At 43.7% G+C, this 17,798-nt stretch overlaps 2 protein-coding genes across 2 annotated transcripts in view; one reads left to right on the top strand and one right to left on the bottom strand.

The window, feature by feature from the left end:
• Positions 1-15,238, top strand: part of LOC147115116 (collagen triple helix repeat-containing protein 1-like) — a 59,935-nt gene extending 44,697 nt beyond the window's left edge. Inside the window, exons 3-4 of the mRNA XM_085993412.1 lie at positions 9,709-9,925; positions 14,505-15,238. Of these exons, the coding sequence (XP_085849538.1) occupies positions 9,709-9,925; positions 14,505-14,650 (363 nt within the window). The 3' untranslated portion in view covers positions 14,651-15,238. The remainder of the gene's footprint in view (positions 1-9,708; positions 9,926-14,504) is intronic.
• A 430-nt stretch (positions 15,239-15,668) lies between these two features.
• The window catches only part of LOC147115115 (solute carrier family 25 member 32-like), a 73,224-nt gene continuing 71,094 nt past the window's right edge, over positions 15,669-17,798 (bottom strand). Inside the window, exon 7 of the mRNA XM_085993411.1 lies at positions 15,669-16,390. Coding sequence (XP_085849537.1) covers positions 16,261-16,390 — 130 coding nt within the window. The 3' untranslated portion in view covers positions 15,669-16,260. The remainder of the gene's footprint in view (positions 16,391-17,798) is intronic.

Here is a 17,798-nt window from a genome sequence, read left to right as displayed (position 1 = left end):
TTGAGTACAGGAACAAGGATGTCTTGCTACAGTTGTACAGGGCCTTGGTGAGACCGCCCCTTGAGTATTGTGTGCAGTTTTGGTCGCCTTACCTGAGGAAGGATGTTCTTGCCATGGAAGGAGTGCAGCGAAGATTCACCAGGCTGATACCTGGGATGGCAGGAATGACGTATGAGGAGAGATTGTGTCGATTGGGCTTATACTCACTGGAATTTAGAAGATTGAGAGGGGATCTCATCGAAACCTATAAAATTCTGTCAGGCCTGGACAGACTAGATGCAGGAAGGATGTTTCTGATGGCCGGGGAGTCCAAAACCAGGGGTCATAGTCTAAGGATAAGGGGTAAGCCATTTAGGACGGAAATGAGGAGGAATTTCTTCACCCAGAGAGTGGTGAACCTGTGGAATTCTCTGCCACAGAGGGCAGTGGAGGCCAGTTCATCAAATATATTCAAGAAAGAGTTGGATATATTTCTTAAGGCTAAAGGGATCAAGGGATATGGGGAGAAGGCAGGGACAGGGTACTGAATTTGGATGATCAGCCATGGTCTCATTGAATGGCGGAGCAGGCTCGAAGGGCCGAATGGCCTACTCCTGCTCCTAGCTTCTATGTTTCTATGACACCAAACCTGGGGGTGTGGCAAACAGTGAGGACGATACCAATCAACTGCAACAGGACATAGAAAGACTAGCAGAATTGGCAGACAAGTGGCAGATGGAATTTAATACAGAGAAGTGTGAGGTGATGCATTTTGGCAGAAGGAACAGGGAGAGGCAATATACACTTAATGGCACAGTTTTAAAGAATGTGCAGGGACAGAGGGACCTGGGAGTTAATGTGCATAGGTCCCTGAAGGTGGCAGGACATATTGAGAGAGTGGTTAGCAAAGCATATGGGATCTTGAGTTTCATAAATAGAGGTATTGAGTACAAAAGTAGAGAAGTTATGCTGAACCTTTATAAAGTGCTGGTTAGGCCACAACTGGAGTATTGCGTCCAGTTCTGGTCACCATACTTTAGGAAGGATGTGAAGGTACTTGAGAGGGTGCAGAGGAGATTTACCAGAATGGTTCCGGGGATGGGGGATCTTAGCTACAAGGACAGGTTGGAGAAGCTGGATTTGTTTTCATCAGAGCAAAGGAGGTTGAGGGGTGATTTGATAGAGGTGTGCAAGATTATGACGGGTTTGGATAGGCTAGACGGGGATAGGCTGTTCCCACTAGTTGATGGTACAAGGACTAGGGGACACAGATTTAAGGTTTTGGGCAAGAGATACAGGGGGGGGGGATGTGAAGAAAAACTTTTTTACGCAGCGAGTGGTGAGGACCTGGAACTCGCTGCCGACGGAAGTGGTAGAAACAGAGACACTCAATGTTTTCAAGGGGAGACTGGATAGGCACTTGAGGGAAATAAACTTGCAGGGCTACGGGGATAGAGCGGGGGAATGGGACTGACTGGATTGCTCTACAGAGAGCCGGCACAGACTCGATGGGCCATTATGACTCTATATCTCTATGACTAAGCTGGGATTGTTCTCATTAAAGCAGAGAAAGTTAATGAAAGATTTAATAGAAGTGTTCAAAATTATGATGGGCTTTGATAGAGTAGATATGGAGAAACTGTTTCCACTAGTGGGAAATTAGTCAGTAACTATAGGACACAGATTTAAAGTAATTGGCAAAAGAACCAGAGGGGAGATGAGAAGAATTTTTTTTATGCAGTGAGTTGTTATGGTCTGGAATGCACTGCTTGAAAGGATGGTGGAAGCAGATTCAATAGTAACTTTCAAAGGGAATTGGATAAATACTTGAAAAAGAAACAATTGCTGGACTATGCGGAAAGAGCAGGGGAATGGGACTAATTGGATAGCTTTTTCAAAGAGCCGGCACAGGCACGATGGGCTGAATGGCCTCCTTCTGTGCTGCTTGAATCCATGATTTTAAGATTAAGACTGATAGTAAGATTTCCATTGTTTTAACTGTTACTCAAAGTCTTGCCTCTTGCAAAAACATGTCTGCTAAAGTTAGCCTCCAAAAAAAGTGCTTGTTAAAGGGAGATCAAAATTAAACCATGCAGTTTTGCATGGTTGGAATATGACAATTGAGTTCAGTACTCTGTCAGGCTTGTGAGTTAATTATTATACTAATAAGGGGAAGGATTCATCGAGGTTTTATTCCTCCATGCTTTTCATTTCCTTTGATGTGACAAGAGCATTATTCCATAAAATAAATCCAGTCAGAATTGTATCTAGGTTTTTTTATAGAAAGAAATTCAGTAAAGTAATTAAGATAAACATCAATCTGCCATCTCCAGGTACAGACGGGCAGAGGTTCCTTCTGTTGCTAGCACTATGCCACCTTGTGGCTAAAACTAGATCCTACATAAATAGAATGAAAAGACAAGTATTCCATAGTACTTACAGCATAGAAACAGGCCATTCGGCCCAACAGGTCCATGCCGGTGTTTATGCTCCACATAAGCCTCCTCCCAACCTTGTTCAACTCACCCCATCCTTCTATTTCTTTCTCCCTAATGTGTTAATCTAGCTTCCCCTTAAATGCATCTATGCTATTCACCTCAACCACTCCCCGTGATAGTGAGTTCCACATTCTAACCACTCTTTTGGTAAAGAAGTTTCTCCTGAATTCCCTATTGGATTTGTTAGTGACTATCTCATATTTATGGCCATTAGTTCTTGTCCCCCTGCAAGTGGAAACATCTTCTCTACATCTACCCTATCAAACCCATTCATAATCTTAAAGGCCTCTATCAGGTCACCCCTCAGTCATCTCTTTTCTAGAGAAAAGAGCCCCAGCCTGTTTAATCTTTCCTGATCGGTATAACCTCTCAGTTCTGGTATTATCCCTGTAAAATTTTTTGGTACCTTCTCCAGTGTCTCTATATTTTTATAATATGGTGACCAGAACTGTTCACAGTACTCCAAGTGCGGTCTAATCAAAGTTCTATACAAGTTTAATATAATTTTGCTGCTTTTCAATTCTATTCTCTAGAAATGAACCCCAGTGCTTAGTTTGCTTTTTATATGGCCTTATTAACCTGCGTCGCTACTTTTAGTGATTTGTGCATCTGTACCCCCAGATTCCTCTGCTCCTCTACCCCATTCAGACTCTTATTTTCTTATGACTCACTTATTGTTACAGATACATTCTTCATTTGTTTTGTACCATGGATAAGAAACTCCTAATGAACTAGGTGGTGTGCAGCCTTGATGATCTGCCCTTTTTACCTCGGATCTGGTCACTTATCTCTGCTGCATGCCACCTCTACAGCTTTCTTGCTTCTGCATTTAATTTCCCCATTCCTCTGCCAAAAACCGAATTCATACCTTCATCTTAAGGGTTGAATTTTCAAATGCCACCTTTGCCAGACCTCTCCGCACCCCCCCCCCCCGCCCCCCCACACCCTTCATAGACGTCAGTTAATCCAAAACTCTATGGGGGGAAAATTTGGTTGATTTGCGCTTCCCATTAGCACCCTAAGAGGGAGGTTAGCCGCGGTGGTAACTTTAGCGCCCCGCGGCGCTGCGCCTCCGGTGATGACATCATCACCGTGCACAGTGCCCCGGCCGCAATCTTCGGTAGCGCCCCCTCCCCTGACTTACAGCCGGACGCTATGTCCGACAGGGTGAAGGAGGCCTACCTGCGGCCGGGGCAGCGCAAATTAAAGGGGCGGTGCCGGGCGGCCATTTTTGTTGCTGGCCGTCTGCCAGCACTTGCCCCCGTTGCTGTCCCCGGCCTCCTGTGCAGCCGCCCCACAGGGTGCCGACTGCCTTCCGTGAGCCCGGCACTTCTCTTGAGTGCCGGGCTCTTTTGCCAGCACTCCGATCCTTGGTGGCCCAGCTGGGCCCCGGGTCGCACTGCGCTAGGCCCCTCCCCTTTAATAAGGGGAGGAAGGCCTGCAAAACTGCGGCACATACGGCCGCGATATTCACTCGCAGCGCCCCAAGAGGGAGGCGGGGCACTTCCAGTAGCGCCCTGCCTCCTTCTTGGTGCGATACCAGTGAATTTTGGGCGCAGGGGCGCTAACTTTTTCGGGGCGCTAAAAGGAGCACCCTGGCAAAGTTAGCGCCCCAAAGGGGGCGCAACCCAATTTTACCCCCTATATCTTGGTCTTCTCTTGCAGAGTTTGTATGTTCGTCACCTCTATCTTTGCTACACGCCACTGGTTTTCCATTCTCAAGCCTATAAATTTCAAGGTCCTTTTCTTAGTTTTCAAATCCCACCACAGCCGCCCTTTTGTCATGTCAATGATCTTCTCCAGCTATGCGTCTCAGCCCACACTCTAGTCCGACTTCATTTCCGGCTTCCTCCACTTCACCATAAGAGGTCAATCCTTCAGCCACTCCATCTTACTACCTCTTTCGCTTTCTTCAAAAGCCTCCTTAAAACCTATTCCTATATCTTCAATGGTGTCTCCAGTCTACCTCTCCTCTAATTTTTTTTGTTCAGCATTTTCCTCTTCCTCCTTCTAAAGTATTTTGAGACATTCTTCTATATGAAGGATGCTAACTAAAAGTATGTTATTGTAATCCTTACTGCACAGATCCATACTTAATGTCTGTACAGTGGGGGCAATTCCCACCAGCTTCATCGGAAAATTGTCCCATGCAACTCCATGATTTAATCTGCAAATTCTACCAACATATTTAGGAAAGTTAAAGAAACAGAGACTCCAGAGACTCCGTAACATTAGAGGCTAAAATGTCTGAATTACATTATGAGCATGAGAAATACAAGATTACCAAAAGGTCAAGTCAATCTAGTAATTTCTCCTAATAATTCCAACATGGAGCACAAGTGCAATGAAGGCTCAGCACCCGGTTCACGACCTCAATAGGAATGTCTCCAGCAGGTGAGTGCACCTCGAGGAAAGTATTACATCTTGTGAGCCTGCAGGATTTCAAAGCTGACATTTAGCACTGAAGTCTGGAGAAAAGCAGAGCATTGTTGATGCTACAGTTTTTTTAGAAGCCAAAATACTTGACTTATGGCCAGAGGCTTCAGACTCAGTGTGAGAAAAAGTCACAGATGTCACAGTATATTAAAGCTATCCACATCACTTGAAGGAATGTTGACAAAAAGTTATGTTTTTCAGTGTTAACTTGCCTGGACATTCACTAACAATGTCCATAGATACACCGGTATCATTTAAGGCACAGTGTTTTAGCTCTTGCACACAATAATTCCAAATAGCCTTCATAAGTGCCCCCATAACATTCTCAGATATTACCAAAATGCGATTATTATGAGGTACAGCAGTCTTGCCCTTTAGGTGAGAATTTCAGCAAGTGTCTGTGGCTGATATTCACATATCTGTGTCTAAAAGAATTGGCTCATTTGGGCTTGGTCCCTGGAGACATTTACCCAATTGTCAAGTTCCACTAAAGATTCAACTACTGTAACACTGGTACCTGGATCCACAGAAACACTTCATAGTGTTCAACCTCTGTAGTGGGTCATGAGAACAAAACTGCCTTCAGAGCTCCTTGACCCCGATAGAATCATAGAATGCTACAGCACAGGAAGAGGCCATTTGGCCCATCAATTTTGGACTGGTGTTTGTCTCCACATGAGCCATCGAGTCTAATGTGTAAGGGGTGGTGTGTGGGTCAGCTTCACCTCTGACTTTTATGAGCGGTTCGAATCGCTCCCACTCCCTTGGTTCTAGACCTGGACTTATTTGGGGGTTGTAATGAAATTGCAACAGACAACTGAGTTGGTGAAAAGAACTTGGATTTATTTGAGACAAGAAAATATACACAACACAATAATCTTATCACTCTAAAAGGGGGAACACTTCGGAATATACGAGGGAGAATAACAATAGACAGAATACTTCACCCCTCCAGAGGACAAGGCAAATGCTCACCAAACGACTTTCTTGACAGTTGTTGAGGTTCGCGATTTCGGGGTTCTCTTAGGTGTGGCGGTTGGGGCCTGCCGTACCCCGGACGTGGTGGAAGACTTCACCTGCGTTGGTTTTTCAGTCTTCGCGTGTCTGCTGATGCGGTCGGGTGTGTATTTGGATCTATCGGGTTTAGAGTCTTTTTCATCAAATCTTACCCAGGGGTAAGTCAGGATAGCTTGTAGAGTGGAAACAAACTTGCAAATCTTTGGTTTCTTCCAGGTTGGTTTCTTGTTGGTCGCGGTGGCCCAATATTACCTAGTTGTTGGTAATATCGTTGTTTGTTTCTTGGGGCCCTTGGTTGCCGCGATTCCTTTCCGTTCTCCTTCTGTTGTCCTTCCATTGGTTGATTGTCCCGAGGCTGATGTCTTTCGAATGAGCTGTGCCTCTGTCTGTATGAACTGTACCTTCAACTTCACTCTCCTGTCCGAATAACCGTCTGTGTGTAAAAGCAGGCCTCAATTATACCATTTGAGGCCTTGCTCATCTGCCCGCCAAATTTTCTCTGGCCCATTGTTAATTTTGGCAGGCTCGTTAACGTTAACAGTTTAAAATTCTTTAACGAGTTCCGGGCTGGTCCCATCTACTTTTAAATTGACTTAAGTTGGCGTAAACTAGTTTCGGGATGGTTCGCCAAAACTTAAATTAGTGTTTAATGGCTGTTTAAACTCTTGTCCGATTAGTGAGTTTTGTCTTCTCCTGTTGGGGTCAGGGTCCCTTTTGTTGATCAGTGGCATGTACTGTATTATTCATATTCTTGATGGCTCTGTAATTATGGCGGGAACTGTCCTTCCGTAGGCCTATTGTCATTTATGTGGAATGACTGAGACGGTCCAGACAATCTGGCCTATGCCAATACTCAAACTGTTTGTTTTACAGGGGCCCATCCCAACTCTTGTCGCAGCCTTCCACAGGCCTGGACATGTCCTTTTAAAATAACCAAAATCCTGGGGTTTTAACTTTAAGCCTCTTTTCTGCCCAATATTCTTCTTAAACAGTCCAAAATCTCTTTTCTTGGTTTGGGGGAATCTGTAGAATTTTGCGAACCTTACAAATGCCACTCTCCAGCTCATTCCCCATACCCTTTAAAATGCCTCTTTTTAAGCATCAATAAAAATGGAGGCTGATACAAAGCTATTCATGAGATAATTTCAATTTAACATATTGGTACATTGATCCCCCAAATATTCTCCCTTACATCAGGTGGTTAGAATGTGGAACTCGCTACCACAGGGAGTAGTTGAGGTGACTTGCATAGATGCATTTAAGGGGAAGCTGGATAAACACATGAGGGAAAAAGGAATAGAAGGATACATTGATGGGGTGAGATGAAGAAGGGTGGGAGGAGGGTCGTGTGGAGCATAAACGCTGGCATGGACCTGTTGGGCCGACTGGCCTGTTTCTGTGCTGTAAATACAATGTAAAGTCGTTCAGTGGTAGAGAATTGGTGCAGAATTCGGGGTGGGGGGGGGGGGGTCCATGGTGGTCCTTCCATTTATATAGTGCACTTTCAGCCTCTTACCCCATCTCTGAGCACTTTTTGTGTTTGTGTGTATATCAGATGACATAACAACATGGTGCATCCAATAAGCAACTGTAACAAGAGACAGATGTCTTATGAATTTGACCATGGATACCATTACCACTTATACACCCATGTGTCCATCAGAGGAAGATAAGTCCCTTGGGGTATAACTTTCATCTTCACCCCTCCAACTTGATGGAACAGATCGCCCGCCAGTTGTTGAGCTTGTCCGATGTGCATTCCACTAATGACAATGGGAGTAAATCGAGCAGGTTCTACAATGGGCCAGCAATCCACTCTCAGATTTTTGCCCAGGCAGTGAAGGAGAAAATTAATCTCTTGATCTCTTAATAAGTCGATGACACTGAAATTGCATGCCAAACAGGGGGTATGTTCCATTCTCCAGCACGGACTTCTTTCAGTTGGATAAGCATGAAATTCACCCCTCTCCTACAAAATGTTATAAATAAATGTATCATACTCACATGATTGAAATTCTTCATTTCTTAAAAGATTCTCAATTTTGAGGGTCAGTGTTGGTGAGAGGTTGTGTAGTGGGTTAAAGCTTGGCAGAGTGTGGTATTAAGCTATACCTACTTGGAAGATCCTAGGTTCAATCTCTGGTCGCTGCTGTGTTGGCTTATTTCAGCTAGAGAAGCAATGAGGGTGCTGCATTTGCTCCCAGTTCCCTGGGCTAGGAAGAAGGGGAAAACAATCTCGACTAATGACCCCTGTTGGAAGCGGAAGAGTGTGGAGGTCAAGTTTAGTTTGTTTACATTATCATATTTTTGACATTGATAATACACTTACCCAGCTCTTTATCTGCAATGTGCTCTGAGATTCGGATGAAGCATGAGAAGGGTATATTGATTAATTTTAACACATTGAGGATTCAAGTCTCACTCCTGGGACTTGAGCACATAAATCTAGGCCGACACTCCAGTGCAGTACTGAGGGAGTGTTGCACTGTCGGAGGTGCTGTCTTTCGGATGAGACGCTAAACCAAGGCCCAGTCTGCTCTCTCAGGTGGACATAAAAGATCCCATGGCACTATTTCGAAGAAGAGTAGGGGAGTTATCCCCAGTGTCCTGGCCAATATTTTCCCTCAACTAACATAATAAAAACAGATTATCTGGTCATTATCACATTGCTGTTAGTGGGAGCTTGCTATGCGCAAATTGGCTGCCGCGAGTCCCACATTACAACAGTGACTACACTTCAAAAAGTATTTCATTGACTGTAAAGCGCTTTGAGACATCCGGTGGTCATGAAAGGTGCTATATAAATGCAAGTCTTTCTTACTTTCTTCTTTATAAGAAATTAATTAAAAATGCAGGACCCCCAGAGCACTGCGTGGCAGCACAGCTTAACGGGAACATTACTGAGGAGGGATAGTTTACCACAGTCACTCACATAGGATGTCATTTGTGACTTTGATAAGGACTGTTTCACTGCTGTGGAGGGGCGGAGACCTGATTGGAGGGATTCAAACATGGAGTTGCGGAAAAGATCGGCACCGATTTGGGAGGCAACAATACATTCAAGGACTTTGGAGTGTAAAGGGAGGTTGGCGATGGAGCAGCAGTTTGCATGGACAGAGGGATCAAGGGTTGTTTGAGAGGGGTGATGATGGCAGATTTGAAGGGTGAGGGGCAGTACCTGAGGAGAGAGAACCGTTTACAATATCTGCTAACATGGGGGCTGGGAAGGGAAGTTGGGTGGTCAGCACCTTGTTGGGAATAGGGTCAAGTGAGCAAGAGCTGGGTCTCCTGGACAAGATGAACTTGGAGAGGGCATGAGGGAGATAGGAGAGAAACTAGATAAAGATGCAAGTTCAGGGTTAGGGCAGGGGGGAACCTTGGTGGAAGTTTGGCTTGGTGGTCTAGGGAGAGGGAAACGGCAGAGGCAGCTGAACGGATGGTCTCAATCTTAGTAGTAATCTCACTCTATATCTAGCATGTGCATGATGGTATTATTGGAAGGACAAACATTCAAGTGGGCTTTATTTTCACAAATAGGTAGATGTGAAATGTGCAAAAATAAGGTTTATTGTAGCCAAGTTTACCAGATGAACTGTATGGTGAAGTGGCACTAAGTGTACATGAAGTTTTTAAAGGGACAATGGATGAGTTTTGCCTTTATAGATTCATCTATTTGTATGTGGAGTTTAACTGATAGAAGAGAATGTGATTTACAAAGTCAGAGCATATGCACGATATTTTGACACTTGACTTTATGCCTATTTGTGTCTTGCCTCAGGAATGCACATTCACCAAGCTGCGCACAGACAGTGCTCTCAGAGTACTGTTCACCGGCTCCCTTCGTCTGAAATGCAAGAGTGCCTGCTGTCAGCGCTGGTACTTTACGTTTAATGGGGCTGAGTGCAGTGGTCCGCTGCCAATTGAAGCCATCGTCTATCTTGATCAAGGAAGCCCAGAATTCAACTCTACCATTAATATACATCGCACATCATCAGGTTAGTTTTGAAACACACTAATACAAAAGCAAAATACTGCAGCTGCTGGAAATCTGAAATAAAAACAGAAAATGCTGGAAATACTCAGCAGGTCAGGCAGCATTTGTGGAGAGAGAAACAGAGTTAACGTTTCAGGTCGATGACCTTTCGTCAAGACTGGAAAAAGTTAGAGATGTAACAGGTTTTAAGCAAGTGCAGGGGCAGGGAAAGGGGGGAGGGGAGGAGAGGAAAGAACAAAAGGAAGGTCTGTGATATGGTGGAAGGCAGGAGAGATTAAATGACAAAAGGGATGATGGTGCAAGGCAAAAGGAGATGGTAATGGGACAAGTAAAGAAACAAAAGGCAAGTCTAGAAGAGCTGTGAATGACAATGGCAGCATCATCAACCGCTGCCATGTGAAAAAATAGGGGCAGAGGTTACAGTCTGAAATTGTTAATGTTGAGTCCAGAAGGCTGTAAAGTGCCTAATCGAAAGATGAGGTGCTGTTCCTCGAGCTTACGTTGAGCTTCGTTGGAACAGTGTAAGAGGCCGAGGATGGAGAGGTCAGAGTGGGAGTGGAGCGGAGAATTAAAGTGACAGGCGACCGGAAGCTCGGGGTCACCCAATCTGCGTTTGGTCTCCCCAATGTAGAGGAGACCGCATCATGAGCAGCGAATACAGTATACTAAATTGCAAGAAGTACAAGTAAATTGCTGTTTCACCTGGAAGGAGTGTTTGGAGCCCTGGGCCGTGGGGAGGAGGTAAAAGGGCATGTGTTGCATCTCCTGCGCTTGCACGGGAGGGTGCCGGGCGAAGGGGAGGGTGTGTTGGGAGTGATTGAGGAGTGGACCAGGGTGTCACGGAGGGAGCAGTCCCTTCGGAATGCTGAAAGGGGAAGGGATGGGATGCGTGGCACAGAGTGATGTGGGAGGAAGGGGTTTCAGTTCATGGGGCACTGACACCAGTACTGGGGAAAGAGGGAGCTGTTCCGTTAGGACACACACCACTTAAACCGGGCTGGGACTAGTGTCCTGGCGAACCGAATAACTAGGGCAGTAGACAGGGCTTTAAACTAATGAAGAGGGAGGAGGGGGGCAGTGGTGGGAGGATTCAGGAAAGAGTAAATTTAAAAGCAGCAAGAGAAATGTCAAGGCTCTAGAGCAGAGCAGAGTTTTGGGTAAAAATAAGCAGAGTGGGTCAGGAAGGGACAGAGAGAGTAACAAAGGTAATAGGGCATCAGTGACTAAAGCGACATCAGGGAAAAATAAAAATAAGTCAAAGCTAAAGGCACTATATCTGAATGTGCGAAGCATTCGCAACAAAATAGATGAATTAATAGCGCAGATAGAAATGAACAGGTTTGATCTAATAGCCATAACGGAGACATGGTTGCAAAATGGCCAAGGTTGGGAACTAAATATTCCAGGATACTTAACTTTTAGAAGAGATAGGGGTAGCCCTGATAAAGGATGGGATAAAGTTAGTAGAGAGAAAGGATCTTGGCTCCGAATATCAAGAAGTAGAATCAGTTTGGGTGGAGCTAAGAAACAGCAAAGGGCAGAAAACATTGGTGGGAGCTGTTTATGGGCCCCCAAACAGGAGTTGTAATGTTGGGCAGAGCATAAATCAGGAAATTAGAGGCGCATGTAACAAGGGTAATACAGTGACCATGGGGGACTTTAATCTACATATAGACTGGGCAAACCAAATTTGCAGTAATAGTGTGGAGGATGAATTCATGGCATGTATATGCAAGATACTTTTCTAGATCAGAATGTTGAGGAACCAACTAGGCAACAGGCTATTTTAGATCTAGTATTGTGCAATGAGAAAGGGTTAATTAATAACCTTGTAGTAAAGGGGCCTTTAAGGAAGAGTGACATTAATATGATAGAATTTTATATTGAGTTTGAAAGTGATTTAGTTAAATCTGAAACTAAGCTCGAGGAACAGCACCTCATCTTTCGATTAGACTTTACAGCCTTCTGGACTCAACATCGAGTTCAACAATTTCAGTCCATATCCTCTGCCCCTATTTTTTCACATGGCAGCTGTTGATGATTCTGCCATTTCCATTTATACCTCTTCCAGACTCATCTTTGGTTTCTTTACTTGTCCAATTACCATCTCCCTTTGCCTTGCACCATCATCCCTTTTGTCATTTACTCCCTCCTGAGTTCCACCCTATCACAGACCTTCCCTTTTGTTCTTTCCTCTCCCCTCCCCCCTTTCCCTGCCCCTGCACTTGCTTAAAACCTGTTACATCTCTAACTTTTTCCAGTTCTGACGAAGGGTCATCGACCTGAAAAGTTAACTCCTGTTTCTCTCTCCACAGATGCTGCCTGACCTGAGTATTTCCAGCATTCAGCTGCTAGTTATTTATTCTGTAAAAATATGCTTGTGTAAGAATCTATTATAGTAAACATTGCAAAGTTAAATCCCTGGGCTCTGCTGATTTCAGCGGGGGCGCTAGCAGATTCGCTACAGTTTTGGGGTCACTGGGCTAAAGAGGGAGGAAAAAACATAAGGGCCTAGAAATTGAATCATTCAGCATCCATTTTTCAGGTGAAAAATGGGCACCGAAGGGTTTCATATGGCATATGGGTGCTCATTCACACCAGGTATGTGATGCGCACCATATTGGTTAGGGAACCCTGTTGTGTTCAAGACACCCACCTGAAACAGGCATTAGGCCCATTGCCTATGCAAATCGGGGGCCTAATGCGTATTTCAGATGCACGGCAGCCAAACCAGTGGTCTTTGAAGGAACCACTGGAGGTTACCACCAAAAAGCTAAGTGTAAACCATTTTATGCTTACCTGAATGTGGAGTCAGGAGTGCTCCTTCTTACTCCACATTAAAACTGCGGGCTGCTGCTGACCACCATGTGTCACCAATGTTCCCTTTAAGCTGCGCGACCACGCAGCAGTCTGGAGGTCCCACGCAGGCCCTCAGCAGCTTTTAAATGGAAAAACCACACATGCATGGAAATTTGAATGGGTCACGCATCCAAAAAGTGAGTGGGAACATCACTCGTCACCCTCCTGATCTCCTCCCCCCTCTCCAAGACTCACAGTTGCTCCAGTGTCTTGCCAGATGATTTCCATCTTCTTCACGAGCAGCAGGCTCCCTCTTGGGGTAGGACTGGCATCCTCAGCACACGTCCTGATGACGCAAGAGGATCAACTTTGCATGGTCCTCTTGCTCATCAATTTCTAGGCCCAGGTTTCTAACTCCTGAATTACTAGGCTCAAGTTTCTTACCCTTGAATTTCTAGGCCCAGGTTTCTAACTCCTGGTCAATATCCAGTGACAGCTTGATAGAAAAAGTCTAAGTATGTGGAAGTCAGAATCAGGCTTGGCTAAAGTGCACACTCCTCCTGCCAATAAACTTTATGTGGACAATTGTTGTCTACTGGCACATGAAGAATGGTAAATTGGATGTGGCTCCAATGGTCTTCCTACATCTTTGGAGCCACCTCCCCACATTAGTGATTACTTTCAGCATTGAGTAGAAAATTAAATGGGGAAAAAGCATTGAAAACTGAAATATAAAAATGGAAAATTGTTATAAGAACATAAGAAATAAGAGCAGGAGTAGGCCATATGGCCCCTCGAGCATGCTCCGCCATTCAATAAGATCATGGCTGATCATTGACCTCAACTCCACTTTCCTGCCCGATCTCCATATCTATCTCAGCCTTGAATATACTCAAAGACTCAGCATTCACAGCCCTCTGGGGTAGAGAATTCCAAAGATTCACAACCCTCTGAGTGAAGAAATTCCTCCTCATCTCGGTCTTTAATGGCCTACCCCTTATCCTGAGATTGTGCCCCCTAGTCCTAGACACTTCAGCCAGGGGAAACAACCTCTCAGCATCTACCCTGTCAATCCCCTTCAGAATCTTATGTTTCAATGAGATCACCTCTCATTCTTCTAAAAGCCAGAGTATAGGCCCATTCTACACAATCTTTCATCATAGGACAGCCCTCTCATCCCAGGAATCAATCTAGTGAACCTTCGTTGCACCGCCTCCAAGGCAAGTATATCCTTCCTTAGATAAGGAGACCAAAACTGTGCACAGTACGCCAGGTGTGGTCTCACCAAAGCCCTGTACAATTGTAGCAAGAATTCCTTACTCTTATACTCCAACCCCCTTGCATATAAAGGCCAACATGCCAGTTACCTTCCTTATTGCTTGCTGTACCTGCATGCTAGCTTTTTGTGTTTCTTGCACGAGGACACCCAAATCTTTCTGAACACCAACATTTGAAAGTTTCTCACCATTTAAAATATATTGTTTTTCTATTCTTCCTATCAAAGTGAATAACCTCACATTTCCCTACATTATACTCCATCTGTCACCTTACTGCCCACTCACTTAGTTTATCTATATCACTTGTGTGAGTATGTATGTGGGGAGAATTGGGGAAAGTACCCTGCAAAAAATTAGTGGGAAATCTTGGTGTGGTTTATAATGTAATGCTTTTCTTCAGAAGGAACCTGGGCTCATACTGCAGCTTTGTTTAAAAAAATCTTTAAGTTTGTTATGTTTGTTCTTTGCACGTTTCTAACAAATTTCTATTCAATTTTTCACCAGTGGAAGGGCTGTGTGAAGGAATCAATGCTGGACTTGTGGACGTGTCAGTCTGGGTTGGGCTGTGCTCAGCTGGCTACTCACAAGGTGATGCTTCTACAGGCTGGAACTCAGTATCACGGATGATTATCGAGGAGCTGCCAAAATAGCTTTGCTTCTACAAGCTGAAAACGAGCAAGAGCCGATCCTGCTCTTTCAGAAACAGTTTAACAGAAAATTATCAACTTCATAATAAAAACTTAAAATGTTTCACATATAAGTTTCTAATGAAAAATACTGGTAAATTTAAATTGCCCACTGAAATTTAAAATAAACATAAAATGGGAAAGTCAAATTTAATGCAGTTGTATTTCTATACCTGAACTTTCAAGTAACACCATCAAAACAATTTTTTAGTTTGGAAATACAAGTGAAATTTAGACTGTATGGGAGTAACTTTGACTTTGGGCAATAGTGTAAAACAGGTGATAGCGATTCAGCCGCCCGTTGTACATCTCTCCTGATTTTCATGACGAACGGCTGAATCGATATCACCCAAACTCAAAATAATCCCCTATATCTTTTGCTACCCATTTGGTTTAATTTGAACAAAATGTACCTTCTGAATTTTTTTTTTTTTTTTAATTTTTTTTTTTTAAGTACTGTACTCCTTAGTATTAGAAAATTGCAAAGTACATTTGTAGAAGACGCTCTAGAATACTGGATTTTCATGATTTTAAATAAAAAGCAACCTGGAAGATTTGAATAACAGAAGTTTACTGTAAGACTAGAATCAAATCCAGAATGGATACACTATTTTCAGTAGACTAACTAGACGTTCGATGACAATGCAAGTAGTGATTTAAATGTTCAGATTTATTCTAGCTGAACCTGTTTCTACATCTTAAATATTTGTATATGATTCAAAAGAAGCTTCACTTGTGTTAAAGTAGAGAAATGCCCATCTCCCAACAGTGACACTTAACTCTTGTCGTCAGCTGAGATCAGTAACTGAAGCAAGTGTTTAGGTAGACACACAGGAAAAAGCCTCCATGTAGGAACTGTCAAAATCATAATTTGGGAGTTGAACACCACTAATAACTGATTGATGAAGACTATCAAGGTCATCACTTTATCCAAACTCTTTAGTTATGTTCTTTTGTGATGTAGATGTAATTAGACCGGACATAAAATTAACATTTTTATTCAGTTCTGCCACCTGGAGCAAGGTTCATTGCAATATCTTGATTTAGCAACATCGTGATAGTACATTCACATGTAGGCTTGTAAACTTTCCCAGAGCACAATACATAAACATTTCCTACTGAACTGTAGTTAACTTCTTATTAAATTACATTTTAAATATGATAATCCCCATTAACAATGCATTATTTTACCAAATGTATTTTTATTACAAAAGATCATTGCAAGAATATAAAACATAAACTATTATTTTTATCAATTCAGTTTGACATTACTTGCCTCTTGTTAACTGTTATTTGCTGATTATAGTGTCAAGAAATTGGACCCTTTAAGCACTTTATCCTGGAGACAACATCTGACCCTCAGAAGTTTAACTTTGAGTTTCTAACAATATATCTGCAAACATTACAGATTTATAAAATGAAACAAATAATATTTTAGCAGTACTTAATAACCAGGGGGGGGGGGTGCTGCAAGAGGTTATTAGAGAGCACTTGATGTTCTCCTCATGCCTTGCAGATTTTATTGGGTAAAATTATAGGCCTCTGTGATCCGAATTCTGAGAACAGTCCAACGTTCAGGATTGTCGGAAACCAAATAAAAATTGAGAAACATTTTCATATACTAGAAATGTAATGCAACATGCAGGAGTCACTTTAAGCACATTTGGAACAACTCCTTTGTAAAATCCATGAACCCCTTCATTCCTGAAAAAGAAAACAGCAATTATCAATTTTTGAATTACGCGTTACTAAAATGTACACCTTCCATTTGCTTACAAGTAATTATTTTAGTCACAATACAAAAACAACAGAAAACCTGATTTAACAGCCAGGGAGTTCCCTTTACATCTTTAAGATTGAAGGCTAACGTCAGGCACTCCAAACTGCTTACAGTTTCTGATCATAAGCCTGAAGTGCTTCACAACCAATTAAAAACTTTTTGAATTGCAATCACTGTTATGGAGGCAAAAATAGTTTCCAATTTAGAGCCATGTCCCACATACAGCGAATATGAATGATCAATTAATCTGATATTGGTTGAAGGAGAAATATTGGTCAGGATACCAGAACTCTCCACTCCTTTTCATATACTAGCATAACATGTGTAATATCCAACTGAATCACCAGAACAGGCAGTTGAACATCTCATCTGAAAGATGGCAACTCTGATCATGCAGCATTTCCTCAGAGTGCTTAGATTTACACCTGGAATTTCTGCAGGGGTTCTTCCGATCTCCTGCCGTAACTTTGGCAGATTGGTGGAAACAGCTTTTTACGGCGTTTCTCCACCAATCTTCTGCCACATTTAGGGTAAGAGATTGCGGAATCCTTGCAGAAATTGTACTTGTACATGCTCAAGTCCTGGACTGGTGCTTGAGCCCACAACCTTGTGATTCAGAAGCGACCAACTAAGCCAAGCTGAAACACTGGGAGTAAAGAAAACATATCACCATGGTGAAAAACAGAGGTTCATCTATGTCAGTATGCTTGCTATATGACTAGCAACTGCAGAAACACCAAAAGACCCCTTTGGTTGGCTGAACACAAACAACAACTTGTATTTATATAGCGTCATTAACATAGATAAATATTCCAAGGCGCTTCACAGAAGTGTAATTGGCCAAAAATAAAGCCAAGCCAAAGGAGATATTGACCGGAATTTTAATTTGGAGGTGGGTAGGGAGCGGAGGGAGCTGGAAAGCGGTCAGGAAACCCAGGAGAACGGATTTCCTGCAGGCCCTGCTGAATTTAACAGCTGGGCCTCATTAGCATTTGGAATCACGGTTTCCCATCCGCAGTCAGCCAGATGGAGAGGCAGGCTGGCTGGCTGTTGGGTGGATAGGCCTGCGGCACCAGGCCGCAGGGAGGGATTGTAGGGAGGGGGCCAGAGGAGGATCGGGGCCGGGGTTTGGGGGCGGGGGGAAAGGAGTCCGGAGGGGGGAGGTCAGCGGGTGATCGGTGCAAGAGGGGGGAGGTCGGAAGGCCGGATGTGGGAATCGGAGGCCTCGGGGACAGATCGGCAGGGTCAGGGGAAAGGATTTTCTCCGATCGTGGGGGTTTGGCAAGGCAGGGCTGTCATCCTACTGAACTCCACAAATAAACACTAAAGCCT

This window comes from Somniosus microcephalus, chromosome 7 (assembly GCF_052327205.1).
Source record: "Somniosus microcephalus isolate GS21.2 chromosome 7, FLI_Smic_1.0, whole genome shotgun sequence".
Classification (NCBI taxonomy): domain Eukaryota; kingdom Metazoa; phylum Chordata; class Chondrichthyes; order Squaliformes; family Somniosidae; genus Somniosus; species Somniosus microcephalus.
This window is presented reverse-complemented; position numbering and strand designations above follow the sequence as displayed.